Source organism: Heloderma suspectum, chromosome 3 (assembly GCF_057233095.1).
Source record: "Heloderma suspectum isolate Gila_16-S chromosome 3, 16-S_ref, whole genome shotgun sequence".
In the NCBI taxonomy this organism is placed as follows: domain Eukaryota; kingdom Metazoa; phylum Chordata; class Lepidosauria; order Squamata; family Helodermatidae; genus Heloderma; species Heloderma suspectum.
Window position 1 is genome coordinate 32,615,860 of NC_139460.1, and position 25,203 is coordinate 32,641,062.

A 25,203-nucleotide genomic window follows, 5' to 3' on the forward strand; every position below is an offset into this window, starting at 1 on the left:
AAAGGGAGCCCGTTGTGAGCCTGCATTTAAAATGGAAGCAGAAAGCCCTGGTAAATGTCAGGGTGGAAACTGAGCCCATAGAGCCCCAGAGCTGTTCTGATTCTGAGGAAGAACCGCAGTCCGTGGGAGAGGAGCTCGCTCATCTCTCACAAGCACAGCAGCTGGCAGAGATTCCTCCTGCCAGCATTCCTGGGATAGATAGTGACCCTAGCAGTGAGACAGCGCTGGAGGGGGCCTTGCTGGACGCTCGGTGCAGACGCAGGGAGCGATGACAGATGGAGGGTGCCGAAAGGAGGCGCTCTGCTCATTTGGCGCTCAAACAACGGTCGCGTCCCGAGGACCCAAGGGAAAGAGGGAGGATCTCTCCATAGCCCATAAGTTCAGAGTCTTCCCATGGTTCTTCTTCAAACGGGGACCAACTGCCTTACCTGGAGCTTAGGCTACTCTGCTATCTTTCCCCCAGTGCTGTTCCTTGCTTAGTCGCTAGCGATTAGTATCTGAAAGAGTAATAAAGGAATAAAGGAACAAAGACTTGGAAAGAATCCTTGTCGTCTGTGTCCTGAGCTGGCTATTGGAGGGGACTGCAAGAGGCAGCTAGGGTGCGCCTGACAGTAAAGTGGGATTTTAGCCTGGTGTAGAAATGCTCTAAGAGGAGAGGTCCTCTAACAGATCAGAAAACACAGAGTAGGAATAAATGGTAAATGGGACCTGTATTGGGACCAATGCTTTTCAACTTGTTCATAAACTGTCTGGAATTAGGAGTGAGCAGTGAAGTGGCCAAGTTTGCTGATGACACCAAATTATTTAGAGTGGTTAAAACAAAAAGGGATTGTGAGGAGCTCAGAAAGGATCTCTCCAAACTGGGAGAGTGGGCATCTAAATGGCAAATGCATTTCAATGTAAGCAAGTGTAAAGTTATGCACATTAGAGCAAAAAATCCCAACTTCAAATATAGCCCGAGGGGATCTGAGCTAGTGGTGACTGACAAAGAAAGAGATCTTGGGGTTGTGGTGGGCAACTCAATCAAAATGTTGACTCAGTGTGCGGCTGGTGAAAAAAGGCAAACTCCATGTTAGGCATCATTAGAAAAGGAATTGAGAATAAAACTGCCAATATCATACTGCCCTTATATAAATCTATAGTGTAACCAAACTCAGAATACTGTATACAGTTCTGGTCACGGCACCTAAAAAAAAAAAAGATACGGCCGAGCTGAAAAAAGTGCAGAAAAGGGCAACTAAAATGATCAAGGGGCTGGCATAACTCCCTCATGAAGGAAGGTTACAGCAGCTGGGATTGTTTAGCTTGGAAAAAAGGCAACTAAGGGGAGACACGATAGAGGTGTACAAAACTATGCATGGTGTGAGGAACGTGAATAGGGAGACATTTTTCTCCCTCTCTCATAATACTAGAACCTGGGATCATCCCATGAAGCCGATTCAGGACAGAGAAAAGGAAGTACTTCTTCACACAGTGCATAGTTAAATTATGAAGTTTGCTAGCACAAGATGTAATGACGACTACCAATTTGGATGGCTTTAAAAGCTCCAGATTCTTGGATGAGACTGATTATCTGGATCTGGTTCAAGTCAGGATTCAGGCCTGGTTTTGCAATGGAAACAGCCTTGGCCGCCCTATGACAGGAGAAAGACAGGAGGAGTGTGACCTTGCTGATTCTCCTTGATCTCTTGATGGCTTTCAGTACCATCGACCATGGTATCTTTCTGGGATGACTGTCTGAGCTGGGAGTGGGAGGCACTGCATTACAGTGGTTTCACTCCTACTTGGATGGTCAACTCCAGAAGGTGGTGCTTGGGGAACATTGCTCGTCCCCGTGGATTCTCCAGTATGGGGTTCCACAGGGGTCTGTTTTGTCCCCCATGCTGTTCAACATCTACACAACATCTACATGAAACGATGGAGTGTGGTCATCCGGAGATTTGGAGTGCGTTGTCATCAGTATGCTGATGACACGTAGCTCTACTTCTCCTTTTCATCTTCATCAGGTGAGGCTGTGGATGTGCTAAATTGGTGCCTGGCTGCAACAATGGCCTGGATGAGGGCTAATAAACTAAAACTCAATCCAGACAAGACCGAGATGCTGTTGGTGGGTGGTTCTCCTGACTGGATAATGGGATAGAGGGTGTTCAACCTGTTCTGGATGGGGTTTCCCCCTGAAGGAGCAGGTTCATAGCTTGGAGGTTCTCCTAGAACCATCCTTGTCACTTGAGGCTCAGGTGGCCTCAGTGGCACAGAGTGCCTTCTACCAACTTTGGTTGGCGGCCCAGCTACGCCCCTATCTGGACAAGGATAACCTGGCTTCAGTTGACTATGCTCTGGTAACCTCCATGTTAGATTACTGCAATACACTCTACGTGGAGCTGCCTTTGACGATGGTTCAGAAGCTGCAGCTGTTGCAAAACATGGCAGCCAGATTGTTAACGGGGACCAGGAGGTCCGCATATAAAAGACCAACTCTGGGCCATTTGCATTGGCTGCCTATATGTTTCCAAGCCTGATTCAAGGTGTTGGTTTTAACCTATAAAGCCTTACATGGCTTGGGTCCACAATAGCTGACTGAGCGCTTCCCCCAGCTCAAACATATCCATACACTATGCTCAGCATCTACGGTCCTCCTCCAGGTGCCTACTCCAAGGGAGGCTCAGAAGAGAGCAACATGGGAGTGGTCCTTCATGGTGGTGGTCCCCCAATCGTGGAATGATCTCCCTGATGAGGCCTGCCTGGTGCCAACATTGTTATCTTTTTGGTGCTAGGTCAAGACTTTTCTCTTTTCCCAGGCATCTGGCAGCATGTGATGAGTTTTAAGTTGATTTGTTTTATGGTTTGGCTGATTGCTCAAAGTTGATTTTAGATATATCTTGTCTTTGTGTATACTGTCTGTTTGTGTGTTTTTATATTTTAAATATTGCATATTGTACTTTTAATGTTTTAACCTTTGTAAACCGCTCAGACAGCTTCGGCTATGGGGTGGTATAGAAATGTAATAAACAACAACAGCGCAACAATAACAACAAGAGGGGTTAGACAAATTCCTGGAGAAGGCTATCAATGGCTACTAGTCCTGATGGCTATGTGCTACCTCCAGTATCAGAGGCAATATGCCTATGTACACCAGTTGCTGGGGAACATGGGTGGGAGGGTGCTGTTGCACCCATGCGCTGCTTGTGGGTTTCCCATTGACAGCTGGTCAGCCACTGTGTGAACAGGATGCTGGACTAGATGGACCCTTGGTCTGATCCAAGAGGGCTCTTCTTATGTTCTAAAAAGACATGTCTTTGTTTCAAAATAAAGGATTGATAAATGTAATCCCTTAAAAATAATTCTAAAGGACTCCATTATCACAGTTCTTATTGCAGCATGCAACATATTTCAAGAAGAGATTAGAAAGTGAAGACAATAATCTCTTTCAAACCTCATATACCTGAAAATGGAGATTATAACCACAGGATATTTATATACCAATAAGGTTATTTGTCCAACTCTAAAACATTTGTCTTAGATACTAGTTTAGAAATAATAGGCTCAATCCTTAAATGTATAACAAGTGCATATTTGCTTTTAGTTCTGTGTTTTTAACTTAGTTCTGTTCCTGTATGTCCAATTCTCAAATAGTACTGGAAGTACTTAAAGAAGGTCTATGCTTCAAGTCACAATTGGGACTCTGTGACCCGGGTCACACATAATGCTAACTCATGGTTTATTTAATCCAGATTAGCACATGGTTTATTGCCCTACCCAGGGTTTGTCTGGCACATGATCAAACAAACCACTGTTTGATTTATTAATCACTGAGTTATGTTGCCATCCTCCTTCCCTCCCTCTGTGGCTTGGCAACCCCTTCCCACCATGAACAACAAATGGTTCTGTGTTCACACATGACAACCCATGGTTTAAACAACCCAGAGTTTACAACACAACAACAAACCATGAGTTTTCTTTCTGGGTTGTCTGTGTTTAAGAAACCATGGTTTGTTAGCATGGCTGGGTTCACCTATCACAACAACCCAGAATTCTACAACCCATCGGTTAAATAAACCATGGGTTAGTGTTGTGTGCGAACCAGGTCACAATCTGCTTCAAACAAAACCAGATACACTCAGATTCTGTTCCTAGAAGCTGCTACCAGATGTGGCCTCCAATCCCATCCACTAAGAGGATTACTAATTTTTCCCACCTCACTGTCATTTAAAATGGCTGCATATTTGTACAGTATATTTAAAATTGCAATGTCAGCCTGATCTTTAAGACATGAGAAGTATGATACCTGGAGGGAGTGCAGTTTTGAAAAGATCATACAGAAATTTGCCATATTCACTGCACAAAATACTTTTTTTTTTAATACCAGGACGTATTTCTTCAATATAGCTGGCAAGAGCTAACCTGTATTTGCAGCCATTATTTTTTTATTATTATTATTATTAAATTTATTAATCACCCATCTGGCTGGTCACCCAGCCACTCTGGGCTATGTATAATAAAACAGTTTAAAACAATAAAATTCTACAATAAAAACATTTTCTAAAATACCCTAACCCACCCCAAATGCCTACCTGAACAACCACGTTTTTAATGCACGGCGGAAGCTCATTAAAGAGGGGGCATGGCGGAGTTCCCTAGGGAGGGAGTTCCACAGAGTGGGAGCCACCACAGAAAAGGCCCTCTCCTTCGTCCCCACCAGTCTAGCTGTCCTGGCTGATGGGACAGAGAGAAGGCCATCCGAGGCTGATCTTGTTAAGCGGCCTATCTGGTGTTGCTGGAGGCGCTCCTTAAGATAGGCTGGGCCAGAACCATATAAGGTTTAAAGGTCAAAACCAACGCCTTGAATTTGGCCTGGAAAACAACTGGTAACCAGTATAACTCCTTCAGCACTGGAGTGATGTGATCTCGCTGGCGGTTGCCTTTATCAGGTGAGCTGCCGCGTTCTGTACCAGCTGCAGCTTCCGAACTGTCTTCAAGGGTAACCCCACATAGAGCGCATTACAGTAGTCTAAACAAGAGGAGACCAGGACATGTTTTTAATGCACGGCGGAAGCTTATTAAAGAGGGGGCATGGTGGCGTTCCCTAGGGAGCAGATGGTCGGGAAGGAAGGGGCGCAGCTGCCATATCAGATGGAGTTGATACAGTGCTGTCCAGCTCACAGCTGACACCTGAGCCTACATGGACAGCTGGGAGTCCAAAATGACCCCCAGGCTGCGGACCTGGTCTTTCAAGGGTAGCCGTACCCCATTCAACACCAGGTCAACATCCCTCAGCCTCCTCTTGTCTCCCACCAAAAGTACCTCGGTCTTGTCAGGGTTCAGCTTCAGCTTATTCCTCCCCATCCAGCCACTCACCATCTCCAGACATTTGGACAGGGATTTTACGGCCAACCTTGGTGAAGATTTGAACGAGAGGTAGAGCTGCGTGTCATCCACATAATGATGACACCACACCCCAAACCTCCTGATGATAGCCCCCAGCGGCTTCACATAGATGTTAAATAGCATCGGGGAGAGGATGGAACCCTGTGGCACCCCACAAGTGAGTGGCCACGGGTCCGAAACCTCCTCTCCCAGTGCTACCCTCGGGTACCTGCTGGAGAGGAAGGACCGGAACCACCGCAATACGGTGTCTCCAATGCCCAACCCCTCCAGGCGGTCCAGGAGGATACCGTGGTCAACGGTATCAAAAGCCGCTGAAAGGTCGAGGAGAACAAGGAAGGAGCATTCACCCCTATCCAGAGCCCTCCTCATATCATCCACCAAGGCGACCAAGGCCGTTTCTGTCCCATGCCCAAGCCTGAAGCCCGATTGAAATGGGTCTATATAATCAGTTTCTTCCAAGTGTGCCCTCAACTGCATCGCCACCACCTGCTCAATCACCTTGCCCCAAAATGGCAGATTTGAGACTGGGTAAAAGTTGTTCAGAACTTGGGGATCCAAGGAGAGCTTCTTTAAGAGCGGTCTTATCACTGCCTACTTGAGGGTTGATGACATCACTCCCACCTCAAGGGAGGCGTTCACCACCGCCCTGATCCCCTCACCCAGTCTCTCTCTGCAGCCCATAATGAGCCAAGTTGGGCAAGGATCAAGTAAGCAGGTGGTCGGCCTTACAGATGAAAGCACCTTGTCCACTTCATCAGGAGGAAGAAGCTGGAACCGATCCCACAAAACCGGTTTGCCACAGGCCGCCTCTTGCTCACTAACTGTATCCACAGTGTGCGGAGTAACACTCCTAATCTGATCAATTTTATCTGCAAAGTGCCTTGCCAAGGCCTCACAGGAGGCCTTAGAATGCTCCAGTGGTTCAGGAGCCACAGGACCGACCAGGCTCCGGACCACTTGGAACAGCCTCCTGGGACAGCACTCTGCAGACGCGATAGAGGCAGCATAACATTCCTTTTTTGCTGCCTTCACCACCACGTGATAGGCTGAAGATACAGCTCTAGCCCGTGTCTGATCGTCTTTGGAGCGAGACTTCTGCCACCGGCACTCTAGCCGTCTCACCTCCTGTTTCAGAGCTCGTAACCATGGATTGAACCATGGTGCAGTCCAAGCCCTGTTCAGGGGGAGAGGGCGTTTCGGAGCCACCTGATCTAATGCCCCAGTGATTGCGGCATTCCAGCCACCCACCAGGGTCTCGACCGAGTGGCCGTTGGTATGCCCCAGAGAAACCCCAAGCGCGTTCAGGAATCCATTTGGATCCATAAGACGCCTGGGGCGGACCATTTTAATGGGTCCACCACCCCTGCGGAGGGGTTGTGGAACCGAGAAGTCTAACGTCACCAGATAGTGATCCGACCATGACAAGCGGGTGGTGGATATACCCCTGACCTCCAGATCACTCCCCGCTTCTCCAGAAACAAACACAAGGTCTAGTGCATGACCAGCTACATGGGTGGGCCCAGTTAGAATAGGGTGCAGCTCCCAGGAAGCCATGGTCTCCATGAAGTCCCGAGGTGCTCCTGTGAGGATGGCCTCCAAATGTACGTTGAAGTCCCCCAACACCAATAAGTTAGGGGACTGTACACGCACATCAGAGACCACCTCAAGCACCTCGGCCAAGGAGCCAGTCGTGCAGAGGAGTGAACGGTACACGAGCAGAATCCCCAGACTGCCCTTCAGGCCCAACCTCCAGTACATGCACTCAGCAACCTTGGTCTCCTGGAGGGGGGGTCTGGTGAAGACCAAGGACTTGTGGTAGATAACAGCCATTCCCCCTCCCCGATCCCCAGCCCTCGGTTGCTGTGCATACGAAAATCCGGCTGGACACATGGCTGCAAGGGTTGGAGCTGCAGCCTCGGCCAGCCAGGTCTCTGTAATACAAGCCAGGTCTGCACCCTCATCCAGGATCATGTCATGGATGAGGGAGGTTTTCTGGGAAACAGGCTTGGCCTTGCAGAGCAGCAAATGAAGGCCAGAAGATGGAGTCACGCCTCCCCCAGCCATCCTTTGGCTCTGGACAGGCCCGGAGCAGGGGACAGATACTACGCATCTCTCCCTTGTTCCCCTTACCTGGCATGGCCTGCCCCTAGCGCTCCGCCAGCACCTGCTGCCCAGCCTCGGTATGTTCTGGCCCCCAACACTCCCCCCACTGCCTCCATCAGGTGGACACATGCCCCCTCGCTCCTGCCTATCAGGCAGGCTACCCACCCCTAAAAACACAACAGAATCCCCCAGAAATTAAAAAACAAAACAACAACTTAAAACTCCCCTTAAAAATAATACCAGGGAGGAGTCCACGGTAGTGGTGGCGGCGCAGCAGCAGGCACGCCTCTTCCCCGGTTGTGGCAGCGGCGGCTTCTCCTGCAGGCCCTGGCTCTCCCAGGCCACTTCAGCCAGCCAGACAGCCAGCCAGCCAGCCTATGTAGCCCCTCGAGGGAGGGGCAGGTGGAAGCAGCACAGCTGGCTCGATACCTGGGGGCCCCGTCCTGCAGGGACTGGCAGTCTGCCAGGCAGAAGTCTGCAGGGAAGGCCTGGTGGTGGTGGCAGCAGGCCCAGCAGCAGCAAGCACGCCTCTTCCCCAGTGCTGGCAGCTTCTGCTGCAGGCCCTGGCTCTCCCAGGCCACCTCAGCCAGCCAGCTTATGTAGCCCCTCCAGGAAGGGGCAGGTGGAAGCAGCACAGCTGGCTCGGTACCTGGGGGCCTGGTCCTGCAGGGACTGGCAGTCTGCCAGGCAGAAGTCTGCAGGGAAGGCCTGGTGTTGGTGGTGGCAGCGGCAGGGCCAGCAGCAGCAGGCACACCTCTTCCCAGCTGGTGGCAGCTTCTCCTGCAGGCCCTGGCTCTCAGGGCCTTTTTCGCTTGTAATGCACATAATTTTACTTGACAGAATATAAACCTTGGCAGATTGTGCAGCTATGAAAATCAGTATAAAGTCTAATGTGCCCATTGGTTTTTTAAAGAACAAAAGGGTTAGACGAAAGTAGCTTCAGAGAAGCCCATTTTCAAGAGTAGCACAATCCTCAAAGCAGGTAAGGAGATGGATTGCTTGAGGGCACTTTACAGCCATTGTAGGTATTTAAGGTGAAAGTGGAAAGATGTGGGGTTGCCTGGAGGGAGTAACAGTTTATTAAGAGATGATGTAGCGTGCTAATGAAGCTTGCATCAGCAAAGCACAATTCTCTCAACATCAGACTGAGTTTCTACAATATGGCAGGCGAGTGCTGACATGCACAGCAGACGTACTGATTATCTCATTTAGGCAACTGGGGTTAAGAAGAACATGAAGTGCTTGAGAATAGCATGAAGTGCTATTCTTCATATAACCCATCTTATGAGAACGTTCACCACATGGGAGGGGAAGGCCCTAGAGCAGCCTTCCTCTACGTGGCACCCTCCAGACCAGTTGGGCTGCAACTCCCAAATTTCACAGCCAGCAGGGCCATGCTGGCTGAGAATTATGGGAGTTGCAGTCCAACACATCTGGATGACACCAGCATGGGGAAGGTTGTCCTAGAGTGGCAGCTTCCTCCCATCTCATGGGAGCTGCTGAAGCTATGAGTAGAGCTATGCTGAAGCTATGAGTAGAGTAGTAGGGAGTGTAGAGACCTTGAGTGTAGAGACCTTGAAGACATGGGTGGGGGTGGGGGTGGGAGGGAGAGAGAGAAAGAGAAAGTCAGGTTGCTTACCTGTAACTGTAGTTCTTCGGAAACTTCCAAAGCTGAGGAAAATGTTTGGGAACCCTCCTCCACTGTCTATTGCGCTTGCCCAAGCAGGTTCCCGCCTTCCCCCTCAGTTCCTTGAGACCGACTAGCTAGCCTCATTACCAAGGTGGAAAAACCTGCCTCAGTACCAACAACAATAGTGACATTGATACCGAAGCGGGGACTGTGGGAGGGTTGTGTGAATGCACAGATGGCCACTCGAAGAACTACCGTTACAGGTAAGCAGTCTGACTTTTTCTTCATGGTCTCTGTGCATCACACATATGGGCGATTAACAAGCTAACTTACCGGAGGTGGGTCAGTGTATCCTGATGTCTTACTGAAGAATGGAAAAAAGAACTGCCTGGCCAAAATTGCAGTCCTCTCTCGCTCTGACATGAAGCTTATAGTGTGCTAGAAAAGTCGATGGCTTCGTCCATGTCACCGCTTCACACAGGTCCGGTATCGACACTCCCTTGCCGAAAGCAGTCACGGTGGAGATTCCTTTTGTTGAATGATCTTCAACTGGGTGCTCTAGCTTGAGTCCCGCAAGCTCGTAAGCCGATTTGATAGCACGTGCAATCCAAGAAGCGAGTATCTGTGAAGATACTGGCATTCTGTTATTTGGACCACTATAGCAAAGAAAAAGCCTCTGTGCCTGACAAAACTGTTCTGTTCTGCTCTTGTAAAAAGCAAGAGCCTGCCTGACATCTAGACCATGCAGGGTGGTCTCCAGCTGAGAAGAAGGTGATGGAAAAAAAGTGGGAAGTACAACATCCTGATTGAGATGAAATTCTGAATTTACTTTTGGCAGAAACTAAGTGCCAGGTCTCAGAACCGCTTTGTCCCTGTGGGAAATAAGGTAAGGAGGGTCCACCCTCAATGCCCACACTTCACTCACCCTATGTGTCATGGTAATGGCCAATAAAAAATGACCTTCCAAGACAGAAGACGAAGGTCTGTTTTAGCCATGGGTTTGAAGGGCTTTGAAGTCAGCATCTTTAAAACTACAGATAAACTCCAGGAAGGGACCTGCTCTTTAATTGGAGGAGCTAAATTCTCCCCCCACCCCCGCAGGAATTGACAGATCAAAGGATGAGTAAATATAGTAGAACCCTGAGCAGAAACATGAAAAACTGAGATAGCTGAGAGTTGAAAGCTTAAGGCCTTTAGCAAATAACAAATGAAGAAAGGTATGTATACAGCTCAACGGAGCCGAACAAAGAAGAAAACCTTTGGACGTGGCAAAAGAGAAGGACTTCCACTCAGCGTCATATGACTTCTGAATAGATGGTTTTCTAGCTGCCAATAGTATTTGATGAACTTCCTTAGGTAAGCAACTCAACCCCACTGAATCCTCCACACCGTTAGTTTGAGTGTGTTGACATCTGGATGAAGAATCCGACTGTTGTCTCTGGTGAGCAGCGTCGGTATTGATGGCAGCCATAGGAATTGTCCATTCGCTAGGTCTAGGAGTGTGGGAAACCACACCTGTTCAACCACCACGGAGTGACTATAATATAGTCCGCTGTGTCTGCTCGGATTTTCTGGAGTGCTCTTGTAATTAAGGGAAATGGAGGAAACAGATAAAGCAGAGTTCCTGACAAGTGAAGCTGGAAAGCATCTCCTAATGACCCCCAACCCACTCCCCCTCTTGAACAGCTTTGTGAGCTGTCGCAAACATATCTATCTGAGGAGTGCCCATCTACTGAAGATGCAGCGAAGGCATACCGGAACCAGTTGCCATTCGTGGGACATTGCCGGGAGCGGCTTAGGGCATGGGCAAGTGTGTTCTTCTTTCCAGCTATGTGTAAAGCTGTAATCATTATTCTCCTGTCGATTCCCCAGTTGAAAATGTCCAGGGTCATCAAGACCAAGCAAGAGGAATGTATTCCTCTTTGTTTGTTCAAGTGCCACAAAACTGCTGTGTTGTCTGTCAAGACCTGAATGTGCCTGTGGGAAAGCTTTCTGCACTACTAGTATTTCCAAGGCATTGATATGTAGAGTGCATTCCATGAGTGACCAGAGTCTTTGAGTCCTTAGAGGACTGCAGTGGGCCCCCCACCCTTGTTGAGAAGCATCGGTGACCAAAACCCAGGATGGAGGCAGTGGAGAAAAAGGCTGACCCTGTGAGAGGTTGTGCGGTGTCATCCACCAAAGAAGACTGTTCGCCACTGATGGGCATCCCTGCTGTCTGGGCATACCCTTAAGAACCAGTTTTGTAGGCGCCGCATGCAGAGTCGCGCCCATGCCACCACATACACCGTCAACGCCATAAGACCCAGAAGCCTCTGAATTGTTCTGTGGCCATGGAAAAGCCTGCATGCCAGCCCCACCAGGGTGGTAAACCTGTCTTGAGGCAAGAATGCTCCTTTGTAGAATCTAGCACTGTGCCTCTAAACAGAATTCTTTGTGTGGGTTGGAACCTTGACGAACATGGTGCTCTCATAATGCCACAATCAACCAGCCAACCAGATACAGACAGACTTCTATATTTCGTGTATGCAGGTACGTGCACACAACTGCCACTGTTTTTATAAATACTCTCGGAGCAGTGGCTAGTCCAAAAGGGAGGACCGTAAATTGGAACATCTCTGCCCCTATTATGAACCTGAGTTCTCTCTGAGAGGATTTGTTGATGGCCACATGGAATACACATCTTTCAGATCCACCCCTGAGAACCAGACGTCTCTCCGGAGAAGAGGCATAACCATGGCCAATGTATTCATTTGGAATCTTGTTTTGACAAACTTGTTCAGTTTCCTGAGGTCCATAATAGGTCGAAGTCCTCCATCTCTCTTCGGTATCATGAAATAGCAGGGAGAAAACCCATCCATTATTCGGTATGGTAAAACTTGTTTGATGGCTCCCTTGAGTAGGAGAGTGTCAGTTTCTACTTGCAATATCTCTGAGGGCGCTATTACTCTCACAATACTGAGAGGAGGGAGGACTTTGAATTCTATTTTGTAACCAAATTGGATAACATTGAGAACTCAAGCATCCGTTGTTATCCTTAACCAAGTAGGTAGGAAACGAAACAAAAGGAAATCGAACAAAGGAGCAGTGACAACCGGTTGCAGTAGAGTCTGTGTTGATTCAAAGTCTCTGCTTGGAAGAGTTGTCCAGTCTCGTACAAGATTGATGAAAACAGTTAGAGGGCTGCTGTCTCTTCTGGTTCTGCTGTTGCAAAAAACGCAATACTCTATCTTAGTACTGACGAAAGAGTTGAAAGGGTTGTTGCTGTTGGAACCACCGCTTACACCTAGATGGGTTCTGCTGTTATTGCTAGGTGATTCCCATCTTTTTTGCAGTGTTCTTGGCTTTCTACATGGTATCCATTGCCTCGTTAGTATTCACGTTGAAAAGACCTTCTCCATCAAAAGGGAGATCCTTGATGTGAGATCTTGCCTCCAGTGTCAGCCCAGCAGACCTCAGCCATGCCTGCCTTCGAAGTGCGATGGCTCCCTTCACTGCCTTTGCTTCACAATCTGCCTTGATGGTGTGTTGTATTTATTTGTTGGCAGGATAGTTTCATTGCTTCTACCTGGAACACTCTAGCCAGTTCCCTTTGGTTGTCTGGGAGACGATCACACAAGGTGAACCTATTTTTTCCTGAAGAAACAGTTGATAGCGGGACATAGCTGCTTCATAATTGGCTACTCGGAGCTCTAGTGATTCTGAAGAGTAGATTCTGAGGCCCAACAAATCCAAAACATGGCCCTCCTTATCAGCAGGAGAGGCATGGATTTTTTAATGATTTTTCTTTTGCGGATTCCACAATGATGGCGTTTGGGGGGGGGGTGTGTGAAAAGAAACTCCGCACCTTTCTGTTGAATGCTATACAATGATTCCAGATGTTTCAACGTTGAGGCCACAGACAATGGTGCCTTCCATGATCCCTTCACCATCTGAAGGAGGGTAGGAAGGAAGGGAATAGACACTGGGCCTGCAGCCTCTGTGTAGACTGCATCAAACACAGGGTCCTGAAACCTCTCCAAGGGTTGTGGTGTTTCAATCCCCAAGGACTGAGCCATAAGTAATATCTGATCAGTGAAATGATATATGTCCTCTGATTGTGAAGCTCCCTCCTGGGCAGATACTGCTTCTTCCAGTGATGCGATGGAAGGTGTTGCTGAAGAGATCGAGGTCGAATCTGAAAGGTAGACCTCAACTGACTGTGGTAAAGTCTCCCTACCACTCCCTTTTCCCTCGGCCTGCTCCCTCGGCTCCGGGGCTGGTGTCGGAGGGATAGGGCAGGGGGCATCAGTATGTAGAGGTTAGACCTGTACTGTTTACCTTGGTTGCAGATGGTCCCTTTAAGAGGCGGAGTGTGGCGGAACTTTTGGCGGAGGAAGAAAAGACTCCATCCATGGTGGTTGTGATATCATTGCCGAAGGCGATTGACGATATCGATATCGACTGACGATATCGAGGAGGAGAGTTTCTACTAACACTATTGTGTTCCATCCATGAATATCTGTCCCTTGCAAACCTCCAGTCATCTGGTAATACATTATTGGAGGTAAAGACCAATTTGAATACTATCCCAGTCCCTAACTGGAGATCAGGATCTGTAATATGTCTCTCTGTCATAGTGATCCTGACAAAGGGTTCGAGATCTATCTGATCGCACTGACTCCGGTGCAAAATTTCGGTACCGACGTGACGAAGGGTTCGGAGAGCGGCCCTAACTCTCCGCAGTGAAATGTCTCTAACTTCTCCTTCCTATACTGACGTGGGAGCCATCTCCGGTATTGATACTGGAGGGGTTCTTGGCCCCACTGTCGATACCGAAGGGCGTGTCCCCAAGTAGTCTCCTGTCTGTCTGTAGGGGGCAATTTACTGCTGCATTGCTGACATCTCCGAAATGGGGCCTTAAGTGCCATACGCACCTCTCCCCGATCAGCAAAAACTCTCAAACAGAAGAAGTTAACTAATCTACTTTTTTTTTTTTTTTTAGGAAGAACAGAGACAAACAACACGAAAAAAGGAAAAATAGCTAGAAGGAAAAAAACAGAGCTACTTGGTGAAAAAAGGGTCTCTGAGGAAAGCGAAGTTCCTGATAAGGTGTCCTTATAGCAAGGCAGTTGAAAGAGAACTGAGGGGGAAGAGGGTAACCTGCTTGAGCAAGCGCAATAGACGGTGGGGGAGGGTTCCCGCCAAAAACATTTTCATCAGCTTTGGAAGTTTCCCGAATGGTGCACCGTGCAGGCGCAGAGCCCATATGTGTGATGCACAGAGACCACGGAGAAGAACTACAGCTACCTGTTGCTGTTAATTCTGTTGCTGCTAGGAAGAGTTGGGTGAAGGATGTCAGGGAAGCTGAGGGAAGGCTTCACTCTGCTCTTCCACTCCTAGCAGGACTTCATGCAGGATGCTGTCCTGATTACATAAGAAAGTGGGAAGTGGGAAAGAGAGCCCCTATTTCCACTGTGTTAAACATGCCTTGCAGAGAGGGTGGCAAGCAACGCTTCCTCCCCTAGGCCTACTTCCACTAGGTCTGTTTCAGGTTATTTCATATACAGTTTTGCAGTGCTCCAGCATTTCCTTTGAAATGATAGATGTCTATTGGCCATGGCCAGAAATACTCCTTGTTGCTGCGTGACTGGGTGTTTGGTACATATTCCATTATCACCACCTGCTGAACAGGAGTTAGATGCTGCAGTATTAGGTGATCTTGGTGTGTGTGTGTGTGTATTGGGGGAGAGAATTGTCTTAATACATTTTTGCCTTCATAAAATACTGGATTTACACTGGTTAAAGCAAGTAAATATGAATTCCATATATATCATAGGACATTTTATATGCTCAGTAGGCCATAACAGTATGTGTCTATTGGGTGGTGGACTACGCTAAACTGCATGTGACGTTCATAGAATCATAGAATAATAGGGTTGGAAGGGGCCTATAAGACCATCGAGTCCAACCCCCAGCCAAAATCTGGCTTCCTGTAACTTGAGCCCATTATTCCGTGTCTAGGATGATCGAGAAGAGATCCTGGCCTTCCTCTCTGTAGCAACCTTTCAAGTCCTTGAAGAGTGCTATCATATCTCCTCTCAGTCTTCTCTTCTCAAGGCTAAACATGCCCAGTTCTTCTCTCCTCATAGGGCTTTCTAGTCCTCTGATCATCTTCATTGTCCTCCTCTGAACCTTTTCCAGTTTGTCTGCATCCTTCTTAAAGTGTGGTGCCCGGAACTGGACACAGTACTTCAGATGAGGCCTAACCAGTGCTGAGTAGAGGTGGACTAGTACTTCCCGGGATTTGGAAGCTATGCTTCTATTAATGCAGCCCAAAATAGCATTGGCCTTTTTTGCAGCCACATCACATTGTTGGCTCATATTCAGCTTGTGATCTACAACAATTCCAAGATCCTTCTTGCTTGTAGTATTGTTGAGCGAAGTATCGCCCATCTTGTAACTGAGCATTTGGTTTCTTTTTCCTAGGTGCAGAACTTGGCATTTATCCCTATTAAATTTCATTCTGCTATTTTCTGCCCAGCACTCCTATCAAGATCACTTTGAATTTTGTTTCTGTTTTCCAGGGCATTAGCTATCCCACCCAATTTTGTGTCATCTGCAACTCTGGTAAGCATTCCCTGCAACTCCTCATTCAAGTCATTAATAAAAACATTGAAGAGCACTGAGTCCAGGACTGAGTCCTGCGGTACCCCGCTCGTTACCTCTCCCCAGTTTGAGAAGATCCTATTGATAAGCACTCTTTGAGTCCGATTCTGTAGCCAACCGTGGATCCACCTGATAGTTGTTTCATCTAGCCCACTTTTAGCTAGTTTGCTAATCAGGATATCATGGGGCATTTCGTCAAAAGCTTTGCTGAAGTCAAGATATATTATGTCCACAGCATTCCCACAGTCCACAAGGGAGGTTACCTGATCAAAAACTGAGATCAGATTCGTCTGGCAGGATTTGTTCTTGACAAATCCATGTTGGCTTCGAGTAATCACTGCATTGTTTTCAAGGTGCTTACAGATGGATTGCTTTATAATCCGCTCCAGAATTTTCCCAGAGATTGATGCCAGGCTGACTGGTCTGTAGTTCCTAGGTTTTTGAAGACAAGGACAACATTAGCCCTCCTCCAGTCATCTGGCACTTCCCCCGTCCTCCATGATTTGTCAAAGATAATAGACAGTGGTTCTAAGAGTTCTTCTGCCAGTTCCTTTATTACTCTAGGATGCAGTTCATCTGGCCTTGGAGATCTGAACTCATTCAAAGTAATTAGGTGTTCCTTGACCATATGCCTGTCAATCTAAAGCTGCAATCCTGCCCCTTCATCCTGTACTTTGCCTTTGCCGGGGTGGGGTGGGGTGTCATAGACCCTCTTTCGGGAGAAGACTGAGCCAAAGTGGTGTCACATTCCTTCATCCTCCCCCTTTGCAATCAACACTCTCCAAGATACCAGGCTTCAGGCTCACTACTTTATTAGTTAATGTCCAGGATCCTTACAAAGGCAAATTTTAGGCAACTCTCAGGCTACAAAGGAAACAGCTACTCCACACAAATATGAATACCAATAGAGGAGCCAAAGTGGAAGTTAGACAAGTTGCCCACAGTTTGAACAAGAACTTCCTGGCCAGACTAGCTTAGGGGGGAATGCCCCTCCCTTACAGTTGCTCCCGCCTACGTAGGCTATCCCGCATAGCCAACCTGGTGGAGCATCTGAGCTCCACCGCTAACTTTTCCCGCTTCGCTCTGCGACAGATCCTAGAATCCCTCAAGTCACACCCCTCACTCTCCTCCTCCCCTGAGACCTCAGTTCTCATGGAGGAGGGGCCCTCCAAGCCAAGCCATCTGTGTGCCAAGGTCTTGAGAAGAAGGCTTTGCCATATCTGAGCTCATTAGGGAGGGAGCCTCCCCCTGTTCCGGCTGTTCCCATTCTGAATCTGAGCTGCTAGCTATCTCCACATGCTCAGTTCATTCCTGACAAGTAGGAATTGAGCACTTCTGCCTTTTCCTTGTCATCTGTTATCATTTTTATTTATTTTATTTATTATTAAATAAATAAATAATTTGCCATCCTCATTGAATAGTTGAACCACCATTTCTTTCCTCTGTCTTTTAGTATGCACGTATCTGAAGAAAGCCTTTTTGTTACTTTTAGCATCCCTCACTAACCTCAGCTACATCTCAGCTTTAGCCTTCCTGATGCCATCCCTGCAATTCTGTGCTACTTGCCTCTACTCTTCCTTTGTAGCTTGGCCTTCCTTCCACTTCCTATGTGTGTTGTTTTTTGTTTTCAGGTCGTCTCTAAGCGTTTTGTGAAGTCACATTGGCTTCTTCTGTTGTTTTCTGCCTTTTTTTCTTTTTGGAATTGTTTGTAATTGTGCCTTTAGAATTTCCTTTTTTAAAAATTCCCACCCATCTTGGACCCTTTTCTCATTAGAGTCGCTTGCCATGGGACCTTACTTATCATTCTTTATTAAAATTGGCTTTCCTAAAATCCAAGGTATGTGTTTGGCTACACTCAGCTTTTGCTTCCTTTAGAACCAAAAACTTAAGTGTAACATGGTCACTTTCCCCCAGAGTTCCCATAACTGCTACTTTATCCACAGAAGTTATCTCTGTTGGTTAGGATCAAGTCAAGGATAGCTGATCCTCTAGTTCCTCCCTCCACCTTCTGTAGGAGGAAGTTATCAGCAACACAAGTCAGGAATTTCTTGGAGGGCCCATATTTTGCAGATTTGTCTCCCAACAGATATCGGGGAAATCAAAGTCTCCCATTACTACTACATCATGCTTCCTTGAAACAGTGCCATTTGCTTTTCAAAAGTTTCATCCTCATCTTCTCCTTGATTGGGTGGCTGGTAGTGGACTCCGACCACCATGTTCCTTTTATTCTTTGCTCCATTTATTTTAACCTAGATGCTCTCGATGTTCATTTCTGTGCTGGATCCTCCACTACCATCACAATCACACCTACCTCCACAGCAGGGGTGTTGAACTTCTTTCACCCTGAGGGCTGAATTTAATTTCAGAGAAACGCTCAGGACTGCACTCCAGTAGTGGGCAGGGCCAAAGGCAAATGGGGCAGGGCCAAAATTCCAGAACAACTTGTATATTTTAGCTTAAACCATCTGCTGCCAGTACCTTTTTAAATGGTAGAAAACTGTGCAAAAGATAGAAAACCACCAAACAATTGGTGGTCAGGGAAAAGGGGGTACAGCCATCTGGAGAACCCCAGAGAGTCACACTGAGACCCCAGGTGAGCTAGATTTGGCCCACGGGCTAAGATTCTGCACTCATGCTCCACAGCAACAGCTTCTTCAGAATGAACCAATTGCAAAGTACTCAGCAGATGATGATATGGAGCAGTATCACTCTGAGACTTTCTTGATAATATACTTTTGTGAGCAGGCTTCTCCCACCCTTCTTCATATTTCACCCTCTTGAAGAAGGCACTGAATATAGCCCCTGCTGATTCCCTTTACAATCCCAGCTGTTGTGGGCATGGCCCATGATGGGTGGGGATGGCCACCCAAACAAGACTGGAAGAATGAAATGCATAGGTGCATGGATGGGGTGCAAGCTGACATACACTGATCACGAGGGGCTACACCTGATCCACCGAGCTGTGAATTTCTCATCTTAGCACATTAAAGATACAGATCTAAGATACAGCACATCTGAGATACAGAAAATATTATTAAAACTGATTGTTCAAAGAAAACAAATGTCTTAGCTGTTCAATAATTTTGACAAGTCCAAGTGAGAGTTCTTTTTTGAGGCAAGCTGTGCTAGATGTAGAGTGTAGCAGAACTTTAGGAGCTGAGAATGTAGGTTATAAAAAGAAAGCCCAGTTATGCATCTTTGATTTGATGTTTGATCATATAGACTAACTACTTTAATATATTAATTTAATTAATATAATAAATTTTAATATATATGAACATTTCCCAAATGAGACTTTATCAGGCCTGAATCAATTATGATTTCTTACAGTAATGAGAGTGGTGGTGCTTGATGGATACTAAATAAGACTTTAGCTGTCTAATTTGTTTTATCAGATTTCCACTGATGTTAATAAAAGTTAGCCATTAGTAGAGAAGATTTACTGTAGTAACTCAGTAGCTGCACTTTACTTACAAAATAACCCAGGGCTATTGCTAGTCGTGGTGAATGAAGTTTTCTTCTAACAAAAGGCAAAGTCCAAAAAGGTGACATGTGGTTCATACTTGCAAGAGGATGTAAGAAAAAATTCTGACTTTCAAGAATCCTAATCTTAAGGGCAGGGGGAGAACAGAATGCTCATGTAACTTTGTAAAAATCAGAACCTTCTGGTAAGCAAATACTACACTTGTGTGCTCCTTTTTGGCAGCCAGTATATTGTATGCAAACCAATGTGCATAAAACTGATATTTGAAAGATGGTTTAAGGCTGCAAAAAAGATGGTTGTCAAGAAGAATATCAAATGTCTTACTTCCCCACACAACAGTCTGTTATAACCACTGTATAAATCGCAGAGTTACAACATCAAAAAGCTCATTCATTAACTACTGAGAGCAATGGCCTTTAAAACAATTTTTTAAAAAAAATTCTATTGAGATTAGTGGGACTTTTAAGAACATGTTTAGATCTCCCACTGAAATTAAAAGTGATTAAATTTGGTTAGACTATGCCCAGAGCTTTTTTTTAAAAAAAGGCAATCACATTTATTTATTTATTAGATTTATTAGCCACCCATCTGTCCGGCTACCCAGCCACTCTAGGCGGCGTACGATACAAATAACAACATGTAATACAACAAATTTACATAACCAACTGAACAAAACAACATTGCTCTAAAGAAAACCCTAACCCACCCCAAATGCCCACCTGAACAGCCAGGTTTTCAAAGCCTGGTGGAAGCTCATCAAGAAGGGGGCATGGCGGAGGTCACTAGGGAGGGAATTCCACAGAGTGGGGGCCACCACAGAAAAGGCCCTCTGCCTAGTCCTCATCAGCCTAGCTGTCCTGGCTGATGGGACTGACAGAAGGCTTTCCAAGGCTGATCTCGTTGAGCGGCATCCCCTGTGTTGCTGGAGGTGCTCCTTAAGATAGACTAGGCCAGAACCATATAGGGTTTTAAGGGTCAATGCCAACACCTTGAATTGGGCCCGGAAAACAACTGGTAACCAGTGCAACTCCTTCAGCACTGGAGTGATGTGGTCTCACCGACAGCTGCCTTTAATCAGGCAGGCCGCCACGCTCTACACTAGCTACAACTCCCGAACCATCTTCAAGGGTAACTCCACATAGAGCACATTACAGTAGTTCTAGGTGAGAGGAGACCAGAGCATGAACTACTGATGGGAGCAGATGGTTAAGGAGGTAGGGGCGCAGCCGCTGTATCAGACGGAGTTGGTACAGCACCACCCGGTTCACAGCTGACACCTGAGCCTCCATGGATAGCTGGGACTCTAAAATGACCCCAGAACTGTGGACCTGGACCTTTCTTATTTTGTAAATGACTATGGTCCAAGTAAACTGAAAAGCAGGCTTTGAAGGACAGAGGTATTTATATTATGATGGGAAATAAATATTTGAAGAATATTTGCATTATTGTACAGGACTAACGTACAATAACGTTATAGTTATGACATAAGTTAAACTGCTATATCATATAAAGGAAAGACATAGAAAGTTATAAATAAGAAACAAAAGGAGGCTGAAAAATTCTTGAAGAGACTCCCAAATGTTATAATTCTAATATATTTATTTCATTTCATTTTTCACATTTCTATAGCACCCACTAGCCAAAGCTCTCTGGGTGGTTCACAAAATTTAAAATGCAACATGATATATATAAATATAAAACCTTTAACATAACAAAAATGTAAAACAGTTTGAAATAGCTAAAAACAATTAACAATAAAATACTGGGACCTGAAAAAACAACTAACATTAAAAAGGCCCTTCATATGTTATCAAATGCCTGGGAATAAAGACTTAACCTGGCACTGAGAAGATGACAGTTTGGTACTAAATGGACATTATTGGGGAGAGAATTCCATAACTGGGGCAGTGGGTGGAGGCATCACTGAGAAGAGCCTCTTCCTTGTGTCTTCTCTTATTCTTATGCACTATACATGAACATCCTTAATGGGTGTGTTGGGGGCAGGGGGTTAGAGAGGTGGGAGACAGTGTTGGTGGCTAAAGGCAGTATCCAATGCAACACTAGTGCTATCATACATTATACTGTGCTAGAATGAATGACCTCTAGCCCAACACCAGTAGCACTTGCTGGTCTAATGGGGAAACCTGTCGTACCAGAAAGCACTATTGGCACTGGGCTAGAGGTGGTTTATGCTAGCACAACGTAATTTACATTAGCGCTACTGTTGCACTGGATACTGCCCTAAGTTCAAATGACACAATGAAATTACATACCCTCTTCTATTCAGACCCCAGTATACTTCAAGCCGGTTCCAGTGTAATGAAAGAAGAGGGCTTAACTAGCCAGCCTGTAGCAGAAATAGCATCTTTTTGGTAAATACCCACTTGGTCAGTGATTGCCTTGTTTGTTATTTGGTGCCCATCCTTTTGTCGCTATGTCTTATTGTGACGCTATAGAAGAAACACTGCCAGATTCGCCCATGTGTTGAGAACTGATGCACTAGGTATCTGTAACAGAACCCCCAAGTACTTTGGGAAGGGCCGTGGCTCAGTGGCAGAGCTCATGGTTTGCATGCAGAAGGTACCAGGTTCAATCCCTGGCATCTCCTGTCTGAAACCCTAGAGAGCTGCTGCCAGTTAGTGCAGACAAGCTTTCCCCAACCCAGCGCCCTCCCAACATTTTGGACTACAATTCCCATCATCCCTGACAGGGTGGGCAATTGCATGATGGGACTTGTAGTCCAACACATCTGGAGGGTGCCAGGTAGGAAAAGGCTGGTGTAGACAATACTGAGCTTTATGGACTAATAGTCTGGCTTGGTATAAGGCAAATTCCTATGTTGGGTATGACATGCCCTCTGACAGCAGTGCCAGCTCTGCCATTGTAGGGCTGCAACTGAAAACGCCTGGAGCAGCAGAAGGCTAAGCCAGTGCTCGGGATCCACTGGCCATACAGAAAGTGTATGAAAATCATAGCCTGCTGGAGAGGTCAGTTAATCATATTACAGTTGCTTCAGCAGTATCTTTAGCACACTGGCTCCCTCCAGTGGGACATATTGTTTCTTATCTGAAGCCAGTACTGCAAAACAATCTCCTAAAACATTTTCTTAAGACTGACTTTTGGCATCTCCACAATCTGCAGAGCTTGATGTGTGAGGGTCAGATTTTACCTGATGCCATAATATATTTATTAGCCATTGGGGTACCAGAAGACTCTTTGTTGTTTATGCCATACATAGTATCATTCCCACTATTTCTGATGTTCAGGCTGCCAGTGCCGTTGCTTATGTAGTGAAAATGCTACCACCAACACACAAGAGGTATCAGCAAGCTTGGGGGAACCCCAAGTTATACAGAAATATGAAAAATATTTTTTAGAATCCTGGAGAGGGGGACTCTTCCCACAAAAGACTAATGAGGACTGAGCAGCTCAGTGCCCACAGAATGCTAACTCACTGTTTGGGGGCAAAATGGAAAACTGAGTGAGGGAAGCAGAATTTTATTTATTTATTACATTTCTATACTGCCCAATAGCTGAAGCTCTCTGGGCAGTTGGAAGGGATATGTCTGACTGGAACCGTAAACAGGCGCACTCCACACTGCAACATTTTGCTTGTCCTGTTTCCAAAGTGGGGTAGTTTTTCAATTTACCATTTTGTCCTGGGTATCCTTTATGTAACTTGAATGTGCTATTTCCTGCATGTGGATTATTACTGGCACAGGAAAGGGTTCTCCAGGAGCAACGACAAGCTAGTATGTTTGAACTGTCCCTTAGGATACCTGCAAACAACACAATACAATCTTTTGCATATCTACTCAGAAGTAAGTCCCACTGAGTTCAATTGGGCTCACTCCCGGGTACATGAGTATAGGATTGCAGCCTTATGGGCTATGTGCAAGATGAGTATAGCAAGATGTACAATATGACCCGTTCGCTAACTTCACTACTCAGTTTATTTATCTGGAGTATCACAGAACTGGAGCAATTGTAACAGAACTTCCATTTTCTGTACTTGAGGCATTCAAATTGCCTATTCATTAACATTCTGCGTGCCCTCTCCACGTCCCTCAATGGTCATCACACCATAACTCTATACAAATAATATCTCCTTCAACCAGATTTCTGAACATTTTACATATTCCCTACAATGACTGACTTAAAGAAACAAATAGCACACTGGGTTTAAATCGATTACTAATTTAGCACATAAATTATTGTATATACTGTACTTAGTTGTTGAAAGGTTGTTGAAAGTTGCTAATGTTCACCCACTCCTGAATTAAATACCTGTAGTATAGAAACTGTCAGATGGACAACAGAAATGGTTCTGCAAACCTGAAGTTTGCAGGGATGGAAGGATAACTCCCCATTCATTATCTGTTATTCAAGGGACAGAGAAGCTTATAGCTCTTGCTACCTTTGAGTGCACGTTTTACCACTGACAGCTTCAGCCATATTTGGACATCTGGTCTACATACAGTAATTTGTATGCATAAACAATTTCTAATTTTAAACTTAGCACTGTGAGCTAAAGTAGAGGATCTGTAACTATAGCGAACACTGAGGTATCAGAATGTGTATTATAACCCCAGCCTTCTCTCTTTTTACTTCCCTTTTCCTTCCTTCCTTCCTTCCCCCCCTTTCCCTGTTTATATATTGTTTATTGCTTTTGTATTAAAAAATTAGAACTACGAACTATTAAGTTTTTAAAAATCAGCACATGAATTGCCAAAGAAAAGGCACCTGGTGACACAGGATTTTGTTCTATTAAGCTCTAGGCAGTGTAAAAATATTACTGAATGGTAATGATTAGTCGCTCCCTACTAAGCGTGAAGTTTACTCATCATGTTTGTAACAACAGGCCAGTGTTTTTAGTTTCATTAACTGAAAGACATCTTTAAATTAATACAGCCAATAACTGAACACATGTTTACACATCAATAAGTCATTAGTTTATTGATAAACTATCACAGGTGTCTTCACCCATTTGAAATGGAACATGCATGTACTCACCTGAATATAAACGGCACCCTCTACTGCTGCTTTTAAATCTGTGCAGCCACTAATGAGAGCGAGCTGCTGATCGGCTTTCAGTGACCCTTTCAACATTCCTGTCTTTTCTAGTTCTTTCATTTGTTTGCTATTTAAAGAACAGAAAAATAACAACAGAATTATTAGTGTTATTCATTTCCCGAATGACATGGTGTTGGTTGCATGTAATAGTCTAACAAAAAAATCTAATAGATCAGCCTTCCTGAACCTGGTGCCCGCAGATGTTTTGGACATCAACCCCTATCAGCCTCAGCCAGCATGGTCAATGGTTAGGAATGTTGAGAATTGTAGTCCAAAACATCTACAGGGCACCAGCAGGGAAAGGCTGGGCTAGATTCAGGCAGCCTGTTCTTTCCCTATTGCACTCTTTTAACTATTTCACACACTGCATGATGGGATGCTCATAGAACAAGGTGCAATGTACCTTGCATGGTGCAATGTATGTTACTCTCTAGTGTAGCCTTCCCCAGCCTGGTGCCCTCCAGATATTGTCAATGTCAACCCCCATCAGCCCCATCCAGCATGGCCAATGGTCAGGAATGCTGGGAGCTGTAGTACAAAACATCTGGAGCGCACTAGGCTGGGGAAGGCTGCTGTAGTACCATACAACAGACGCAACAGGAAGTTTGAATCTGCCGAAAAGCATGAGACAGCTTATGCACATGTGTCTCACTACAAGATTGCCAGGTTTAAGAGTCCCTCAGAATTTAGGTCCACTGAGCCCTGAAAAGAAAGAGATAAACTGTGCAGAGAGGAGTGGACCATTCTAAAAGCTTTTGCATGAATCTCTCCATTATTGGATAATGGAGTTCACCGTGGTGCTCAGTGTAAGAAAATCCTATCACACCTCTAAAAGGCACAGGTCATGGACAGAGTCAAGTATCTGCAAGGGTGCAGGCAC

The 25,203-nt window shown here is 45.9% G+C and overlaps 1 protein-coding gene across 7 annotated transcripts in view; it reads right to left on the reverse strand.

The window, feature by feature from the left end:
- The window catches only part of CRYL1 (crystallin lambda 1), an 89,261-nt gene that overhangs the window by 34,185 nt on the left and 29,873 nt on the right, over positions 1-25,203 (reverse strand). For 6 of the 7 annotated variants that reach the window (XM_084842826.1, XM_084842825.1, XM_084842823.1 and 3 more), the window contains one exon: positions 24,264-24,390. In XM_084842826.1, the coding sequence (XP_084698952.1) occupies positions 24,264-24,390 (127 nt within the window). Of the gene's footprint in view, positions 1-9,451; positions 9,741-24,263; positions 24,391-25,203 lie in introns of those variants that run through there. The other variant, XM_084842828.1, reaches the window with a different exon arrangement.